Source organism: Vulpes vulpes, chromosome 1 (genome assembly GCF_048418805.1).
Source record: "Vulpes vulpes isolate BD-2025 chromosome 1, VulVul3, whole genome shotgun sequence".
Taxonomy (NCBI): domain Eukaryota; kingdom Metazoa; phylum Chordata; class Mammalia; order Carnivora; family Canidae; genus Vulpes; species Vulpes vulpes.
Window position 1 is genome coordinate 173,622,299 of NC_132780.1, and position 21,162 is coordinate 173,643,460.

Here is a 21,162-nt window from a genome sequence, read left to right on the forward strand (position 1 = left end):
ATTGATCATGTTTTTAAGCTGAGCTTCTATAAGGTTGCATTCATGTATGCCTATTAACTATTCACATATTCAACCTTACTCTCAACTTACCTCAGCATACATTTTATTAAAGAATAATTATCAAAGATATTAAAACACAATGTGGTAGTAACTTAATAGCATTATTTAATTTCCAATGGAAGGCTTTAGAAAACCTCCATGTAGAGAAGTCATTAATTCCTCACGAGGAAACCCATCATGATTGCACTTTGAAAGGATTCTTTACAAACCTAATTAAAGACAGCATCAGCATAGCATCCACCAACTCTACCATGACTCCTGAAAGAATTTCATGAAATGATTATTTTTAATGGCTTTACACCAGGTTTGCTCAGAGATTCCTCCCCTTGATCCTCTTCCCCATCCAAATCTTCCCAGAATTTCCCTATGCCAAAAATTACTCTTTTCTTCTAATCAAACTTCTGGCTATCTCAGAAGCTTCTGTTTATCTAATCCATACTAAGGTGTGAGTTGTTGATAGGTTTAAACCTAGAGAGCAATGTCTTGAGAGGAATTCACATTTTAAAGGTGAGGTTTCTTTTGCTCAGAATTTCACTAGTTAATGGGAAGAGTGAGTGTGATTCTTTGCTCTATCAGCAATACTGTGGTCCAGTCTCTTCTGGAGGCCATGAAAGTCTCCTGACCCTCTACATTCCAGAAATCAGGGGTCAGCAAGTGGGTGCCCTGCTTGTGAAAAGTTGTTGACCTCTGGGAAGGAGCTTGTATAGAAGCAAGTGTTAATTTTCAAAATGTGACTGGCTGTGATAGCACCAACCTCACCTCATCACAATGTCCCTTGGAATGTTTTCCAGTCAAGAGGTCTAGAAGTGATCTGTCATCACTGGTCAGTGGTAAAAGCAGCTCATTCTTGTATCGTTGCCCTTCTCCCCTGGACCAGAAACAAAACATACCACCATGTCCTCCTCTTCTTACATTTGAATTTTCATGTGTTCAACATTTGTCAGGGCTTCACCTTCAATGACATGGTCAGGGCACCAAGAAATTATATTTAGCACATGAAAAATGAATGCCAGACCCATTTCTCCATGCCTTGTACTTGAAAGCTGCAAAATTTGTGTTCTGGGTGTTCATATGTGCACTTATTCTTGGAACAACATTTATAGACACTTTAAATGACTACCCTCTAAAGTCATAAAAGGGTTTAGTAACACACTTTAATATATAATTTCTTAAGCACTTTTTAATAAAATACAGATATATAATTATAATTATCAATGCACGTATATCATTTAATATAACGATAAAAGGCTAGTCTTTGAAGTGACATGATGATTAATATTTACAGTAAAACCTAAAAGAAACAGCAATTTGTACAATATTGCTAAATCAAAAAAAATTAATAAAAAATTCTACTCATATTATTATGTAATTTCAAATCACCAACAGCAAAAAAGAAAATGCTCTCCCTATTAATACATATGAGTTTAGATCATTACTTTCCATGTTTTCTCAAGACAGAAAACTTTTTTGTTTTTGAACTGTACTAAGTACTAAGGCTGGGATGTACTCATGAGGATTTTCCCAAATCTTTGTCAAGCTATTAATACCATACACAAACACCTTCTACGTATCTACCTACCAGAAAGATTTTGTGTCCCTTCGTGCTAATCTTCAATTTAAAAATCAATACTAATTTGATGAACTGTTACAAAATCCATGATGGAAGTTACCAATATCCATAAACAGAGTCACATCCTGTGCAAATATTTTTCAAACAGTTATGTGTCTACATATCTAACAGCCGTGCTGTTTTAAAGTCAAGAAGTAAATCGGGAGGTATACCCTTTCCCTATCTAAAGTAGGGATGAGTTAAAGCAACTCTGTTTAGCACTTAAAGGAAATCCCACTGCTGTAGGTTGACAAATATATGAAAGGTATTAAGTCAATGAACAGACATGTTATTTTAGTTTCTTAACAGACATTTGGTAATGCTCCTCATCATGCATTCTTAGCCTTTCCTACTCATCTCATAATATGCTATCAAAGTTATTTGTTTTGAAATCTTAAGCCAAGTATACATTATTTTAGGGGTTTTTCAAAAATTAATCCTATTTTCATTTTTTCAGTTTGGAGGCTGAAAATGCTGTTGAGGTTAAAAGTTTTATAGATCCTTTATCATAATTAGTATCTTCCTCCTTCATCCTCTAAGAGGGTCTTTATGGTAATGGACTCTGGCCTTTGCACTACAACCCCCAAAAGACAGATTGCTGGAGATAACCCCCTGAAATTCCTTACAGCGTTATTTAATACCATAAAGGCCTAGAATCTATTTGTTTCGGGAAAGACTCAGACAGAGAAACAAGGTTAAGGAGGGGGGAGGTTTCAATCTGTAGGAGTTACAAGACATAAATAAGTAGCTTAAAGGCCTTTTTTCTTACTTACAGACCACAGGTCAAGAATCGCAAAGCAAGATGGAAAAAATATCCTCAATGAAAAACCACACTATAAAAACCTAAGGGATAGCTGACAATATTATTCCTCTTGATTTAAAAAGATAGACATATCTCACTGGAATCAAAGAATTTGAGGTGGATTTATTTTCTTTTTGGCATTCCACTCATATCATATATTCCTTTCCTGGTGAAAATTGGAATTTAAAAATGTTTATAGAACATTCTTTAACGGTCTACTTAAACTAAATAAAATGAGCAAAAGATCCAAAATACTGGAAATATATTCTCTGCAGATGAATAAATACCTCATACATACCCAATGGGAAGTGAAAAGAAAGTACAAGCCTCTCTTCCACCTTACTTAAGTAAATAATTATCATAGGTTGTGGATTTTTACAGAACTAAATCATCTAGTATCGGTGACAAACAAGACCAACAAGAACCCAAAAGCTAATCCTTCATGATTACAAATGCCTCGGAACTAATACTTAGACCTCAACTGGCTTTTGCATTTGAGGTTCTCACACTGTGCCCAAGAATAACAGAAATCACAAGACTCTGTGTGCTGGTTACTGTTTGTTATCAACACTCAAGTATGAAACTGTGTAGAGCATTTTTCTGATAAATTAAGTTATAAGTCTTGGTCTGGTTAGTATCACTGCCAAGTTTTAAGTTTGCTGTTTGGTTTTTAAAAGAGTCTGAGAATTTTGGCTAAACATACTACTTATGCCAATACCCTGTGCAACTAGACGAAATAGGGAGAAAAAAAGAGGGAGGATGTGGTTTTGCAGGCTGCAAAACTCCACATGCTATATACAGTATACATATATACCATAGATAATTACAATCTCACCATGAGAAAGTCAAAACACTCAGTGAGCCTTCATGTCCTATTATATGTAAATCTTACAAGCTACTGATACTTTCTTTTCATATTGCTTTCAGAAAAAAGAAAAGGAAAATGAAGAAAAAAAATACATTAGACCAATTTGCATATGGTTTAACTTCAGGGATGCATCAGACCATATGTGCAGACACTTGAGATGATGACAGAGTTAAGCTTCCTAGGGTCCTAGAGTCAAAGAAACTCTGCTGACCCCCACTGCTAAGCAGGTGCACTCCTTCCACAGGGGGCAACATCTGCCGATCGGTCATGGTCCCACTCGGTGAGGACCCCAAGAAACTTCCTTGGGAAGAAACAATTTTCTCAGGACTGGCAGCCAGTTTGGGGGATGTAGAGAAATTATATCCATACAAAGCACAGGGGCTGTGTAATCTGAAAGTGTTATAGGAGCCCTGATGGGTCTGGTTAGCAGCAAAGGCGTTGCTGGAGGGTGAAGGCATGATGTATTGAAGCTGGGGAGACATCCCCGAAATTTGCATGGACAAGCTGGTCTGTGGGCAGCTGAAAGTGTCTCCATCAGTGCCACCCATGGACATGTTCACCGAGGTGCTGCTGCTCACGCCCACATAGGAAGGAGTCCTGGGCGCTGCGAAGGTCTCGCCAGTCTGGTTGGTGAGCCTGTTGTAGGTTTCAGCCAAGGAGGTGCTGTATCGGTTGAGGGTGAGGCCCGAGCGGGCACAGGCGGAGTAGTCGGCCGGGGCCAGGCTACAGAGCTGGCTGGTGTTGGGCCCCAGATGGAAGGCAGGAGAGGAACAAGGGGAGCCAGACAAAAGATGAGGGTGGGTGGCAGGAACGCCATTCCCAGAGCCTTGGAGCAGTGTGGAAGAACTTGTATTTCCTACAAAAGAAGTTGAAATGTAAAGGGCAAGGACTCTACTGCCATGTCTTCCTTTCAATTTTGTGATCAGGAGCTAGACAATGCTTGTCACCAGGAAGCCCACACTGAATGGTGAAAAGGAGATGGTCTTGGCTCTCAAGGAATTATAATTTACCTGAATTCAGACTGAAATATTTTAGACACAGATCTTCTCAATATTTCTAAAGCAAATGATCTCCCCAGGCAATAATCTTTTTTATTGCAGAAGATAGCAGGACACTACCACAGAGAATTTTCACATTTTCTACTTCCATTACCTTTCCCAAAGTTTTCTGATTTTCTCTGATATCACTAACACTGACTTTTCTGGCAACTTTATAAATTTCATCTTACTCTGTATCTTATTCCAAAATTACAGCCGTAACCTCTCTTCTTCCCATATTCTTACTCTTTCAGCAGACCTTGTTCTGGGTCAATAGAAGGAAGCAAATTGGTCGTAGGATACACCCTGTCTCAAACATATCTGTAGCTTCTCACTAGAAGCTTCTCTGCATCCAATGGCTGTACCACGTAGGGCTATTACAAGAAGGCAGTAGTCTAGAACTTCAAAAATCTCATTTCCAACCAGAAAACAGGTCGGTGAATCCCATGCTAACACAAGAGCAGAGGCCCACCAAATAAACAATCCTGTGAAACAGAGCAGGTGGTTGACCCTGCGTCCAATCAATAACGGTGGTTGTGGCCATCTGCCCTTCTCTGGGTTCACTGGCAGATTGATGTCTGCAAACTTGATAGAACTTAGAGGGAGAATTCCAACAGGCCGGATGGGTTGTAAAGCCTTCACAGCTCCAGCAACAGTGTTTTATATATATATAGCTTCTCAAAATCATCTCAAAGCCCAGTCCAGTTGATAATTATCTAAAACCCAGCATGTTGATTGTCAGTGGGGTGCTGGGCAGGATTGGGTAGACAAAGCCTGAGTGCAGGAGCATGCTGAGAGTCCTAGGACAATTATGCTGAAGGAAGTGAAGAACGAAGCTTGCAAGAAAGGGTGAACTGGCACCTGCACCGGCAATTCCCTGTGAGGTGGACCCGGCACAAGAGCCCACAGCCCAACTCTAATTTTAACATGACATTTAAGGGTGAGATAAAGGTCATTAAATATATAAATAGCCTAAAACATCCAAGACTTAACCTACAACCACAAGAGCCATTTTTCTGGTCCCCATCCCCATTCCCCACAGAAAAGAGATGGATCCTGTAAGGAGAGGATATTGGTGATGAGGTTGCCACTGTGGAGGCAAATGATGACAGGTGGATATTTCAGTGCCTGAGCTTCCATTCAAGAACTGGCTATATATGTGACACAGGAGGCTTTGTTTTACCTTGCTTGGGAATCCCAGGGATATCTTCAAAGGTGAGAGTCCGTAGTGAAGGTCTCCAGAATGCATATGACTCCACAAGGGCTTCCAAACCCATTCTAAATAGAAGGATTGGGATGCAGGTGGACAAAAGAAGCCTAGTTAGGAGCAGTTGGAGCTTCCGCCAGTAATAAGTAGCTCAGAACACATCACTGGTGTTGACAGTGTCCCCGCACATTGGTAGGGCTAGGAGCTCGGCATAGGAAAAAAGAAATGCTTCGGTGATGGGCTACCATTCTGTCACTAGGAACACAGGACAATGGAAACCACCCAAGATATCCTGTTAACATTCTCAGAAAACTAAGCTGACCTGGGAGAATAAAAAACTGTCCCTCTGCACTAAGGAGCTCAGTTGAAAAGGTCCATCCTAGCTGATGGGAGTCCAAGGCTCTCTGCTGTGATTCAGAGTCCACCCTGCACCCCTGTAACATTACTTCTCCCTCTGATGAGGAAGGCTTTGCCACAAAAGCTTAACCCAGTGAAGCCACTTTTTTCCAAAGAGCCATGTCTGCCATTGTTCGGTGCCTTGGTAGCCAGCTTTAGAAGAACACTCATCCAAAGAACACCAACTTCTCTCTTTTTTTTTTTGGGGGGGGGGGGGGGCACAATCCATCACACCCAGTACAGACAGAATAGGCTCTCCCTCCAACAATAGGAAGTCCAGGGGGGTGGGAGGCAGCACTGACTTCTCAGCCCAACATGCAGGAGGAATACAGAAAGGTGATCTCAAAGGCCAGTATAGTATATGGACCTAGAATTAGCATCAAACATTCTTTTCAGGCTCCTACACACACTTAGTGAATGGATACTTAAAGAGAGGGGTAAGTTGGTTGTAAACTATTTACATGACATATATATATATTTGAAAACAAAGGTAACCACTCTGAATGCATATATCAATGTATATGTCTCCTACTGTGAGTGATTCAGAATCCTTCTCTCCTTGTATTAGAGAATTAAGTTCTGGAAATGAGGCACTTCACTCAACTAGCCCATTCTTAAGACCTCATCAGTCTTCCTTCAACTACCAAAGCCCTAAGCAATTTGTTAATCTTAATATCATTGTGATTTTCATGAAACATTGAGCTCCTTTGTAGGAAATGCCTGCTTTCTGAGTATCAAACAATATTCATATTTCTCTTGTGATACAGTTTTACTTCACACAAATAATCTGTATTTAATGAAAATGTTAAAAAGTGAGTCTTTAATCCCTTGCACTCAACTTGCTACTTCCTCTGGATACCTTGTATCCCCAAATCATGAATTATTAACTAAGACTAGAGGAACCTCCCGCCCCCAGAGTCATACCGCCTACACAACATGGGGAAAACTCTCTAGGAGCAGCCTGGGTGACTCAGCGGTTTAGCGTCTGCCTTAAGCCCAGGGCTGCCTTCAGCCCAGGGCGTTATCCTGGAGACCGGAGATCGAGTCCCATGTCAGGCTCCCTGCATGGAGCCTGCTTCTCCTTCTGCCTGTGTCTCTGCCTCTCTCTCTCTCTCTCTCTCTGTCTGTCATGAATAAATAAATAAAATCTTAAAAAAAAAAAAACTCTCTAGATACTCGTAGTACATATGTGCAGATAAAACATCTTACACAACTTGCCCTACTGTTCTGAGGTTTTACACACTGAATTTACTTCTTCAGAGTGTTCAGAGTGTAGACTCCATTAATTTGATGTCTGTCATGATTCCATGAAGCGTCACTACCCCATCTTAGTGACATAAGGAGACAGCAATGTGTGTGTGCATGTGGATGTGTGGTATTGAGTCCAAACACAGGCTTGTGTACATGAACCATCCTCACATGAGTCCACATGTGGACCTGACTTATCTCTCAAGTCACAAGTTCAGGGGATGCTACTGTGGGACTGTAGGAGCACTTCAAAGAGCCATCCCCAGCCTCACACAGGTGCTAGCACTGGGCTGTCAAAGGGGAGAGCAGGGCACAGCATGGACCTGCACATGCCTTCCACCAGGGCTGCAGAATCTAGCTTTGGATATAACCAGTGTTCTACAGAGAGAGGACTATTTCATGGTAAGAAAACTGGACTGGGGGTCAGGAGAACTGGGCCGTGGCTGTAACGCATTAAAATTTACTGTGTGACCCTGGGCAAATGTTTTAACCTCCCTGGGCTTCAGTTTCCCACAAAGTGAAGATTAGAACATGAAAGCTCTGCATCCTTTCTTAGCTCTCAAGTTGTTTGCTCCTAAGTGATTTCCAAAACCAGACATCATATCTGTGGCTGACTGCAAGCCAAATGCAAGATCACTCTAACTCAATAATATTTTACACACATTGAAGTATTGATTTGGGGGCAGTTTGGCAGCTTGGTCAGTCCCAAAATCCCATGTAGCCTGCAGGTTGCATTTAATACTCAACTAATGAATGCTGGGTACTATTTATCTGATTACTCTATATTTAGCCTGTGCTAGGTTTTATAGCTTTCTAGAAACAAGCTTTTAAAAATGCTAAAGAATGTTAGGACGCAGTTTTGTATAAAACTGCTTTTTTATTACCACACAGATGAATTTTAATAATCATAGTTTTAAATATTAAGGATACCAAAGTGGTCATGGAGTGGTCTCGACGTGGAGTTTGCTAAGAGGTAATTAATAAGCATTCACTGGACTTAGACATTTATTAACTATGGAGATGAGCATTATTGCATTATTTGTTTTAGCAGTGTAAACTTTATTATGCTTCAAATACAGATCCATAGACCCATTGGGGAGACATTGATCATCAAAAACCTGTAACCCTAAGCTTTAAAGAGATGCTCTGAAAATGACGTATCTACAAGTGATCTGACTTGGAGCTATTGATTTTTTTTTTTTTTTTTTGAGGCTGCTGTTTCACACTGCAAGTTCCAGAAAGGATTTCAGATATTTTGCAGGAAACAGTTATAAAATATTTATTAGCTGAATCTGGACTTTTTAAAAAAGGCCTTCATTTTCTCCAGTAATGGAGACTTTTCCCATCTAGTTAAAGAAAAGATAAAAGGCACCTCCTGCAGGAGTGTAGCCAAGGCGATAATTTATACAAGATGCCTTTGAACAATTTCCACATTTTATCACCATCCTAATTTATGCTATCAAATGGCCAAGTTTATTTAGTAAAATGGTTATGTTTTTCCTGAAGTATTTAAAGCAAAGAAATTTCTGTACCTTCCTGAGTAAAAAATTTTATAGGGTCAAACCTAAGGCCTAACTGAAGAATGAAACTATTCTCAGCACATAAATTCTCTTTCACGTAGCAAATGTCTTGCAGGAGAGCTTTTAAGGACTGAAGCTACTGATTCCTATAAAATAGGCTGTAGAACCATAAATAACCAGGAAGGGATAATTTTTAATTAAAGCAAATTGTTTTATAAAGTTTAAAAAAATCACAAGTCCATGTTTATTTCTTGTCCTGCTTAATTTGTTTATTTCATATATGGGGAAAAATAAAAACAGAAATTTATATTAAAAAGTAGTAACAATAACACAACAGACCAAGGGTATTAAAGAAATATATTGAACTTCTCTTCATGGACTTTCTTCTCTATTTATATGAAAAAAATACCACTCCTTCCCCAAGCCCTCAATACCAAGGCACCCTCCAAGTCTTACATATAACTTAAACTCTTTTTTAAGGAAAATAATATGTAAGTTAGAAGTCTTTAAAGCTGACCAAATTCCATCTTCCCCATACATGAGTTTTTGCATTTATCAATGGGAAATGTTAAAATTAGATTTCTAAGAAGAGAATGTTGATTTATATATATTTAGCATTGTGAAATAAGCACTGAAGAGCTATCTATTATTGGCAGGAAAACTAATATTAATGAGACAAAAAGTGAAATTATTCTGAATAAGAAAGCTATGTATAGACTCAACATCTTTTTCTTGTACTATGATATTGCTTAAACATTTGGAACAAAACAAAAAATTAAAAATTTCAAAAGAGTTAAAACATAATTCATTATGTTCTGTATGACCATGAAAAACTTTAAAAGTTTTAGAGTCAGGGAAGAAATAGTAGCCACACCTATATACATGTAAAATAAAGGGACGGAAAAAATTCATATCAAACCTAGCATTTTGACCCCATCGTATCAAACCTAGATTTAGTAGTTAATTTTCACCAATCCCATTGATTTTTTTCACGGAACAAATTCAAATGCCTGTTCATTATGCTGACATTTCTAGAATTCTTACTGGAATCTTATCATATGCATTTAATCATCTCACTTCTATTTGTAGGTTTATTCTCTATTGTTATCTATCCAAAAATACACCTTTAAAAATATTTTTAAATGTACTGCTTAAAAAATGAACCGACAGTATACAAGCAGTGTGATTCCCCCAGTGTTGATAGCAGTGTGGTGTCTGCTAGGTCAATCCTACAGGACAGCCTGGACACTGTTCCTGGCTGTATATTCCTCAAGCTGCCTTCCTGGAGTTCCAGTGAGCTTTAATAAATGTATTCACTGCTTAAAGAAAATAACAAAATCAAAGACTCTTAAATGGATAAATACTGCACTGGTTTACCAAAACCACAAGATCCCACCAAAGTATTTATCAATGTAGAAGTCACCCCAAAGTCTCCTATTACCCCTCACTAGTGACCTTCTCAGTTACAAAATTATTCAACTTTTAGAAACTCCTCTGGAGGGGCACCTGGGTGGCTTAGTTCGTTAAGCATCTGTCTTCAGCTCAGGTCATGATCCCAGGGTCCTGGGATCCAGCCCCAGGTTGGGCTCCCTGCTCAGTGGGGAGTCTGTTTCTCCAGCCACATGCCAACACCCCCCCCCCACCCCACCATACTTGCTCTCTCTCAAATAAATAAATAAAATATTTTTTTAAAAAAAAGAAACTCCTCTGGACAGAAAAGTTAACCAACAGCTAATGTAACATAACAAAAGCCAAGCAAAGCTGTTCTCACATTAAAACAAAACATCTAAAAAGACAGAGTAATTTCGATTATCTCAGACAAGAGGTATTATAGGAATACCTGCAAATCTTCTTACAGAATGAAGAATTTCAGAGGAAATTATTGTCCTATTATTAGTTTTGTTGATGTACCTGCACTAAGTTAAAAATCTAGTCTACTCTTCATGCATTTCAGCTGCATTTAATACTCATGTTGCATGGTGTTTAAAGAATGCCACTGTATATGAGTGTGTTCTGCAAGCACCTTAGTGTATTCTGAGAAAAGATCTGTCTGCACCAACTTTGCCTGAATAATCAGCTGAAAGAAACTAAAAATCTGGACTACCACCTGATTGTTTTCTCTACAATTTTAACTCACAAACTGTCCCTAAAACAATACAATTGAGGATTTTGACTTCCTGTAGACATAGCCTATACCAATTTTTCAAGAATACCAAGTTTTCAAGAAATATTAGAATAATTTGTGGAGTAAAGTCATAAAAATTACTCAAATATTTCTTTTTAAAAGCTTTAAAAACATTTAAGTCAAAGCCTTACCCTGAAGAGGCATCTGGAGCACGTTAGTCTATTATTACTCTCTATTACTATCAATACTTATTTTAGAAAATGTTGCACCAAACTATATTGGAATAGAATCATATCAATAAATTCAGAAACTCTTGGCACACAGACAAGGGTGATCTGCTTTTTGATAAAAGTTATAGAGTGGAATTCATTATTGTTGCTCTCCCTCCTAGTACAAACACTATAAAACACAACACAGAAAAAATAAACAAGTGTGTGGCTGTCAGCACAGCCAAGACAAATTTGGAAACTGAAGAACATGAGCTCTCTTGGCAATGGGGAGTAGTTTCATATTCTAGTTGGAAATCTGAGAAAACAAGAAATCCTATCATAAACCAAAGACAGAATCAATAGATTGTTACGACATCACTAAGCAAATTATAAACCAACAGCGATGCAGAGAGGCTATTGACTTATAATACTGAAGCCCCAGGGCACAGAGGGCAGGCTATCAACTTAAGATACTGAAACCCCTGAGTCCTGAAGGGGCAGGTTTCCTCAAGCTTCCTACAAAAGTGGCACGCACTGTGCACCTTGAGAACTTGCATTTTTCAGCCAGAATCACACATCAAAGTTCACCTTAGGAATTGGCAAGCCACAGCACTACACCCAAAAATAAGTTATATCCAAGGTCCAGTGGTAGTGACAAATTTTAATCCGTATCAGAAAATTATTTCAAAGCCATGTCAGTAAACTGTTTACCTTATAATGGAAAATTCACAACAAAAAGTCAAATATGTTTATTGGAGCCAGAATGCTCTTCACTAAATCTTACCTGTTACGCCCAGAGTCTCGAAAGCCTTTGGCAAAAGGATTCCTATCTATCTTCAGGCGAGTAATCTACAGAATACAAAAAAAAAAATCATATCAAATATTATAAATGTCAACTAAGGTAATTCAAAAAAGAAATGGTGGAAGAACTACAAGTAATTTCAAAATAGACTGTGTTCCTCTCCTCTATTTCTCCAGTATTTTACTCCCTTAGCTGCAAAGCTAGAAGAAAATTTTAGAAATCTCCTAGACATTCATCTGCTATCAAAGACATTCCCACCTGCAAATAAAACTCTGTAAATAAAATCTGTTTTGCTTTTAATATCATAGAGAAAGAAATTCTGAATCGTCTGTTGATAACAACTTGTCCTTTGTTTGACAATCCCCCTGAACTAAAGCTCTTCATCTTAACTTTGTGACATGGTTTAATCCTGTTTCTCTTAGTAACAGGTAACAGCTAATATCCAACTTCTATTTAATCAAGTTATTTATACACTTGAATGTTGTTAAGCTCCTACGCATCCCTCTGTTCTTCAGAATTAGGTAACATACACTTCTTCAAGTTTTCTGCCTCTGTATTTTTGTCTCTCTTTGAATCATCTTTATGGCTCACATTTGAAAATTTTAATTCTTTCCTCTATTTTCTGCTGAGTCCTGACCTAGTCAGAGTACTACAGTGAATGTCTAACCAGAGCTAACCACTACTGGAAGGCTCTAATGAGATTAAATCTTATTCATGAAGTAGAAATAAATGATGTTTTAATTTTAACAGAAATTTGGGGGTGGAATTTTTACAAATGGTCTAATCATCTCCATTATATATATATATATATATATATCTTTATTTCTACCATCTCGTAATTGACACTAATAATAACATCTATTTCTTAATAGGTCTCCACCTTGCTCAGAGAAAGTTACAGCCTATTTTCTAAGAAGTACATCATGCTTTGTCTTCTAAGCTCTTTGGCTTAGTGGAATCTACAAAGCTAATGAACATACTTCTGATGGTACCATTTTGGCTAAGGACAAATGAACGCTGTTGGTTAACACTAGGGCCAAGAAATGTATGGCCCTGAAATGTATCTGCAATGCCTCTATATTCTCCTGTGTATGTTCTCAGCCATCCTCCAATTAGCTACACGACACTTGACATACATGTGCTCCACAGGATATTGTCTTAGCATGTGAATAAAACTACATTATAAAGGCTATAATATAAGGGTATACTAATAAATTCAGCATGTCTGCCATTCATTGAAGGAATTCTTTATAGTTCATTATAGCTTAAGTATTTGTTCATTTAAATAATATTTAAATAACATTAAATAATTTACATGTTCATTTAAAATAGCATTTCAAAAAGGAGTACAGATTTACATAATAGTGCCTTGTCTGAATATAAATATGTTACTATTGCCAATATTTTTATTACTGAGTGCATACTATGTATGCTTACTAAGAATTTTATACATATATTTCATTCTCATCATAATTTATATGTAATTATCCCAATCTTATGTTTTCTTTTAAACAGAGGCCTAAGTTTCCTATGATCTTAAGGTTACTTGGCCATAGAACTAGGCTGGGACCCTGGGCTTCAGAACCCCATGCTATTAACCACCAAGCTAAGCTGCTTTACCAATTTTCCATGAGTTCTTAAAATAGGAGCCAGGAAGCAAAAAATTAACATCATTGTATTTGGTCATCAACAATGTCCCTTCTAATTTTTTTACCCTATTAATTGATTTGTCAAAGTTTGTCAATTGGTATCAGTCAACATGTACCAAAAAGCCCACTGCATCTTGCTTATTGTATCACAGAGGCTGGGAGAAAATACACATTTGACATAGTTCATTTGTTTGTGTTTGAGAGATAGAAAAAGAGACAGATAAACTGGGGTTGCTTAAAAGGTCCTAAATGTCTCTGCTCTCTTCTCCTCATACATAATGTTTTTCCTAAAAAATAAATAAATAAAAAAATTCATTTTCTACACTTAACATATTTTAGGAACCTCTTCCTAATTCTCTCCAGTCCTTCTAAAGGCTAACTTAATGTCCTTCCTCAAAGCCTATAAAGAGCATGACAATGTGAGTGAGAGGACAGGATGGCTTTGGCTATGGGACTGGCAGCTCACACGGATGAGAGCAGATGCACCCCTCAGTCCTAAAGGAGGTTGTAGGGGCAGGACCCAAATCTCTTTATAAGCTTTAAAATAACAAAAAACACAACAGAGAAATTACAAAGCCTTAAAATGTAAATAAATGTAAAAAGAAGGCCTAAAATAATTCTCCTAATCACTAAAATTAAAAAAAAAAAGTCTATCACAGACCACATCAGCCTCAATTACATCACTATTTTTTATGAAAACTGGCCATAACTGCATGGACTAAATAACTGCCTCGAATCAATTTTCTACCTACTAGACACAGACTTAAAGAAATACATATGCTTACCTAGGTTGAAAAGAAATATATCATTTTTGAAATTATTACTAATTTTATGAAAAGATTACTCCACAGCTGAGGACCTCTCAGGCTATAAGCATATGTATCACCCTCTGTCACAATTAAAATGTATCTCGAAAGAAATAGCCTTTTTTGTATATACCAAAATGACTACGTAAGATAAATACTTCTGAAATATTTCCTATAATACATGGGTTACAGTTTTAAAATAATGTGAGCTATCAAATCCCATGTTCTATGATCAATTCAGGTTTCATATTCTACATGACAATTTCCTACGCAGTACATATGCTTTTTTTTTTTTTCTTGAGAGAGCGAGCGAGCTTTTTTTTTTTTTTTTTTTTTTTTTTAAGAGAGAGAGCGAGGGCAGCCCAGGTGGCTCAGCGGTTTAGCACCACCTTCAGCCCAGGGCGTGATCCTGGAGACCTGGGATCGAGTCCCACATCAGGCTCCTTGCATGGAGCCTGCTTCTCCCTCTGCCTGTGTCTCTGCCTCTTTCTCTCTCTCTCTCTCTGTGTGTGTGTGTGTGTGTGTGTTTCTCTCGTGAATAAATAAATTTTAAAAATCTTTAAAAAAAAAAAAGACAGAGAGAGCGAGTTAGTGCAGGGGAGGGGCAGAGGGAGAGAGAGAATCTCAAGCAGACTCCATGCCCAGTGCTGAGCCTGACACAGGGCTCGATCTCATGACACTGAGATCATGAGCTGAGCCAAAATTAAGAGTCAGACACTCAACCGACTAAGCTACCAAGGAGCCCCCACATGCTCTTTAATCTTAATTATGACATCATGATTTGACATCTCAAAATGGAATGCAAACCTACATTGTTAATCATGAGACACATTCTTGTCTAAAGATTCTCACTCTAAGTAGCCTTACTTGGGGAATCATGGATAAAAAATTATTTATTTATACACACATACACATCTTGGAGGTCTTCTATGGCAAGTGCTTTATGACACTTCGTAACATTAAGATACAGTGAAAAGGATAGCTAGCTTTCTATTGACACCTGAAATGAAAAGTCTAGAAAGACAGTAATTCTGAGAACAGTACCTGCTGATTCTGATAGGCAGTGACAGTCGTGAAGACAGTTTCTGGAAAGGAGAATGCCTTTACTCCCTCCCCAGACGGAACAGGCTTGATGGGAGAAAGATCATCCCCACAGTCTTTACGGATGACATGGACCCGTGGTTGGTATTTGTGCATAGAATGAAGGATAATCTGTGTCAAGGAAAGAAAGCCAAATATATCAGGAACTTCTGCCCAATCTCAGCACCATGACTAAATATTTAATGTGTAAAATAAATCCCAGTTGGAAATGAAAATTTCCAAAGATGCAGAAGTGCCAATTTAATACAGTATGTCAAAACTGGAAAGAGAGGACTAAGAAGTTATTTGTAAAATATGCATAAAAATACAAAAGGAAAAAAATCGTTAATTTGGTGGAACTCTGCATACAACCATGAACTTAACATCTAATTTTCTGTTTCTGAAAACAAAAGAATAAATTCATCAGCATTTTATTTATAATGAGCCAAAGGGAACATAACAGTCCAAACAGTAAAACTAAAAATAGAGATTGAAATGATTATTTAAATTCTACCACACCCATCCCCTGAAAATAAGTATTTGCACACCACGGTTTTCTTCAGATAACACTCTTCCACCATGGTGATGGCAACATGTCCAGTCAAGGGCAAAAGGAATTTTAAGGATACCAAGGAATCTGACTTATGTGTGGCTTACAACATCCCTGGTTTGTCTGGAGAACCTAGGGTTCATATCTCCACCACAGAGAAACTCCCAAAACCCAGGAACCTAGGGATAGAAAAGCTGCTGCACTCAAACTCTTCTAGGGAAATCTGATAATATGGTTCAACTATCCTCTACACCATGATTCCAATTCTGAAAATTTATCCAAGAAAATATTTTTTAAAAAAAGCATTTCATGTATAGAGATGAGCAGTGAACCATCTTATAACAGTGAAGAAACTATAAACCACTTACATGAGTAGATTGGTTAGGTAAATCAAAGTCCATGCAACAGAATAGATGTTATTCAGCCATTACTAAGTGCTATTTGGGACATTTTTAACCACAAAATAAAATGTTTCTTTTTAAATCTTAAATGATCCAATTTGTTTATAAACTTACCACAACTGCATGAAAACAGACTGTAAAAAGGACCCACAGAAAGAAATAAACAGTGATCATCTCTGGATAATGGGATTGTGGGTGAATTTTTTTTCTTTTTCTTTATGTTTTATGCTTTCAAGGTATTGGAGGTAGAATACAAAAACAGCCTTATCCAATGAAATTTTCTATTTGTTGCTGGACATCCACATTCGGGTATTTGTTAATGAGTTCAGTTAACAAAGCTCTATCTTCCCTGAGTTACACGATTTGAATTCAGGTTTGGGTCACTGGGAGTTTTGAGGAGAAATTCTTAAAGAGTCTTGGAAAAACACTGTAGTTGACCTGTCTCCTGTTTTGCAGGATACAGGCAGCGTAATAATGCCAAATTCAGAATATTTGGTCAGCCCCAAAACAAATAGCCCTATACCTGGAGAGCATGTTTGCTGCCACAAAAGGAAGCCTTTACTCCCTGGCAGTAATCAGTGTGATGGTCAGTTTTGCTTTGTTTTGTTTTTTACCCCCAAATTTTCTTTCTATCAGTGGAAGAGATGCCTGGATGGCAGATCTAATGACAGTGCCCACCAGACTTGCTTGATGGGGGCAACGGGGTGCAGTGTGAATATAAGAAAAGGATAAGAGAACACAATAGCCCTCAGGTCACCTGTGGATACATACATGGATCTGCAACCTCTGGAAAAGTCTCTTTCCAGGTCTAAAAAAAGGACAGAACTTCAGTAACCCATTAGCGGTTCACAAAAGTCAATTTAAAGGGTTGCAACCAAAAATTTTTTAAATAAATAAAATTATAAAGTAGAAACGTAGAGTGTGCTCCTTATAGTAACAATAAGTACTATTTTGTAAAACACCATTTTCCTTGCATGTCTTTACACCAGGTCATAATGTAACGTGTACATCTGGTTATGTGAGTCAGGTAAAAAGTCTGAAAAACACAGATGCAAGACCTATTCTAATGACTCTAATGATCAGCAAATTCCAGAGTAAAAGAGAAATTATAGAAAGCTACCTTATATCAAACAAACACAAATAAGTACATAACTAATTTCAAAAGACTAAAACAAAACAAATTGGAATGAAGGAAATAAACACTGATTCAGGTTTCTACTTACTGGTTGATGAGCATAGGTTCTTGTTTTATGAAGTCTTTGTTCTCTCAAGCAGATTCTCCATATAGTATATATACTTAAATTTTATTTCTTTCTTTCTATCCTTACAGAATTTCCAAAATCACGTAAGGTGGGGTATACTGAAGTAGGGTATAGAAATAGCTGATGTCTACCTATGTCTGCACATTAAAGGGCACATGCCACCAGAAATTTAGATTGTCCCAGCAAAATAACATACTTTCAATATTATCTAGAGGAATTTAGTATATCCCCAGATGTTTTCAGGGAACGTTACACAAGCCTCAGTTCATCTGGATAAAACAGCATTATTTGCTTCTTAATGATCTATCAAACTTACAATGATGAGTGATCAATAACATTCTGCTTATTTAATAAAACAAGTAGAACCTTGGTCTTACAAACAAGGAAACCACAATGATAATGCTGAAATTCAAATAATTATATCTGATCTGCATGTTCCATGCTCTCTGTTCCACTTAAAGGGAGGATTTTTTTTTTTTTTCCTTTTTGGCATTACCTAGTAACAAACAGTCACATGGTCTAATATATATAAACACAGAGTGCTGTCCCATGTGCAGGTTAATATACATCTTTCCACTCTAAAGACACTAGTTTTAAGTCAAAAGAAGCACAATATTACTTATCTTTCATGTGAAAGGACCTAAAGTGCCTGAAGTTTGACAGACATGCCAAATTATCTTAATTTTTTAAAGATATATTTATTTATTTGAGAGAGGGAGAGAGAGAACAGTGGGGAGGGGCAGAGGACAGAGAGAATCCCAAGTGGACTCCCTACTGAGAGTACAGCCCAACACCAGGCTTGGTCTCACAACCCTGAGATCATGACCTGAGCCAAAATGAAGAGTCAGAACTTCAGTAACTTTTGTGAACCGCTAATGGGTTACTGAAGTTCTGTCCTTCAGTAACTTAACAGACTGAGGCACCCAGCTGCTCCTCTAATTTTTTAGGGAAATATTTTCCCCCAGACATCAAATTCCAGATGAATAGGGAAACATGCACACAATGAGAAGGAAACATCTTACCCAAGCACGCTAACCATCTGCACATTGGTAGCCCAAGGACCAGTCTTAGATTCTATACAATTCAATGTAAAGCTGGCTACAGATTCCCCAAGGAGTAAGGAGAGATTATAAAGTCTTTACAACATTAGTCTTTACAAGATTAGTTATAAAGTGACAGGACATTTAAGTCTAGATTCTTACCAATATTGGTGAATATTGGGAAAATGGTATTGGTATTTGGGAAAATGAACAATCCCTGGTATTTGGGAAAATGAAGTCACATTAAGGAAAACCCAATGGCATATAATTTCATGTCTCATTCAGTTCTAGGTCCAGTCATAGCCCTGTGAGGATGTGCTTCCTACATTAAACACAGTGTTTAATAAAAGTCCCAAGTCTACAGGCAGTTCTCAGGTCACTATATTGAATGCTTGTATACCTTTAGCAGAATATAAAACTGGGAACTGAGAGGCCAAAACAGTCAAAGAAAGTTAGAAAGGAAATTAGAAAAATCATCTCTCTTTTGAGTCTACAGCTTGATTAATTAGAAATTAGTGTACTTCCTTTAGAACTTAGGGGCGAGAGAACCTCAACCCTATGATGGCAGATGGGTGAGTCCTTGAGAGGTCTGTGCATGAGGAAAAGGACGAGTGAATTAGAAAGTCCCACCATAATGGTACTACTGTCTTCCTAGATACTCAATCACAACAATGGCATAAGGAACAAATTCCTAATCTCTAATCTAACCTCATTTGGGGTCTTCAAACTGAGTCAATAAATACAAGAGACACAATAGGAGGTCCTCATGAAACCTTCCCAATCTCTCCTGACTGGAATAATGAGGCGTCTGTATCTCTCTGAGACAACAACATGATTATCTGTGTGTACGTCTTCTCTCTCCATCTAGGCTATATCACTGAAGGCAGAGACTATGGCTTTTTATGTTATACTATATTTTACAAAGTCTTAAAAAATACTTTCTTTTAAATAAATAATGGAAAAGATCACTTTTCCTCCTATATACTCCTCTGGTACCAACTGATTCATACATTTTTACCAAGTGCAAAAGCAATTTTCTTGCTTCAGAAATGGACGGGTACCTATCTTTCCCTTTTTCCACACCCAGTAATTACCTCCCTGTATTTCAAAGTATTACATTCAGCCACAATCTTAGAAGAAAAATTTCACTGAGAGATGACACATTTCTCTAGATTTTGCCTGTTTTCTGCTATGTTTTTGTTTTTCCTAAAAGTGAAATACTGTAATTATTTAAACACAAATATGGATGTTGCTATGAAGGAATTTTTTAAATGAGGTTAACATTTATTTTTCAATAAGATTTCGTTAGTTCATTTATTTCAGAGGGACAGAGAGAGAATGAGAGCAAGCCCACAAGCAGGGAGAGGGGCAAAGGGAGAAGGAGAACCTAAGCAGATTCCGCACTGAATGCAGAGCCCAATGCAGGGCTCAATCTCACAACCCTGAGATCAGAACCTGAGCAGAAATCAAGAGTCAGATGCTCAACCAATCTACTGGGCCACCCAGGCACTCCTAGATAAGGTTAACATTTAAATCAGTAGACTTTGAGTAAAGCAGATTATTCTCCATAATGTGGGTGGGCTTTATCCAATCAGTTGAAAGCCTTAATAGAAACAGACTGAGATCCTCTGAGGAAGAAGGAATTTTGCCATGAGACTACCTTCATGCTTGAGAGGCAACATCAACCCTTTCCTGGGTCCTAAAGCTTGCTCGCCTGCTCTCTGTAGATCTGGGACCTACCACCTCTACCACAATTATGTGAGCCAATACCTTAAATAAATCTCTCTCTTTGCATATATTTATACACATTCTATTGGTTCTGTTTCTCTAGAGAATACTGTTTTATGTAAAGTCTGGTGAAATTACAAATAAAATTATAGAAACAAATTACTATATTTACATCAAATGTTACAGATACACTAAGTATTATATGTAAAGGCAATAATTTGCTCTGAAAGAATTAGAAAGTGGCCATATTGATTTAAATTATTTTTAAAAAGGCACTTTACATATGACAGTGTATAGTTTTTAGACCAAATTATCTTTTTTAAAAGATATGTTCTCAAACTGTAGAACTGAGAAAAGTAAAGGATATTTACCCTTTTGAAAACAAGTCACACTTAATGGCATTATTTTTGAGTTTTCTACTCCAAAAACCAAAGACCCCTCAATGAACATGCTAGCGACATTTCAGGCAGCTCCCTCAATCACACAGTAGAAACTAGCGTTCCTTCGTTGAAGTCAAGTGAAAAGTAACTGCTACTACTTGACTGTGTACATAAAGAATAAAAAGAATAGAAATGAAGTAATACACTAAAATATAGGCCATGGAGTTGGATTCAGAAATGAAATCTACTATACTTCTCTGATTTTGTTTTAAATCAGCTTGTCAAACACAAGCAATGTAAGATAGTTGTATCTTAAAAATCTAGACACTGAATTTGTACCACAATAAAATTTATACTTGAATGTTTTTATTAATATCAATTGC

At 37.5% G+C, this 21,162-nt stretch overlaps 1 protein-coding gene across 1 annotated transcript in view; it reads right to left on the reverse strand.

Annotated features, from left to right (window-relative positions):
• Positions 1 to 1,195: 1,195 nt before the first annotated feature.
• TBX18 (T-box transcription factor 18) overlaps positions 1,196 to 21,162 on the reverse strand; it is a 28,700-nt gene continuing 8,733 nt past the window's right edge. The window contains exons 5-8 of the mRNA XM_072736625.1: positions 15,383 to 15,550; positions 11,866 to 11,930; positions 5,560 to 5,654; positions 1,196 to 4,195 (exon numbers count right to left, since the gene is read on the reverse strand). Of these exons, the coding sequence (XP_072592726.1) occupies positions 3,471 to 4,195; positions 5,560 to 5,654; positions 11,866 to 11,930; positions 15,383 to 15,550 (1,053 nt within the window). The 3' untranslated portion in view covers positions 1,196 to 3,470. The remainder of the gene's footprint in view (positions 4,196 to 5,559; positions 5,655 to 11,865; positions 11,931 to 15,382; positions 15,551 to 21,162) is intronic.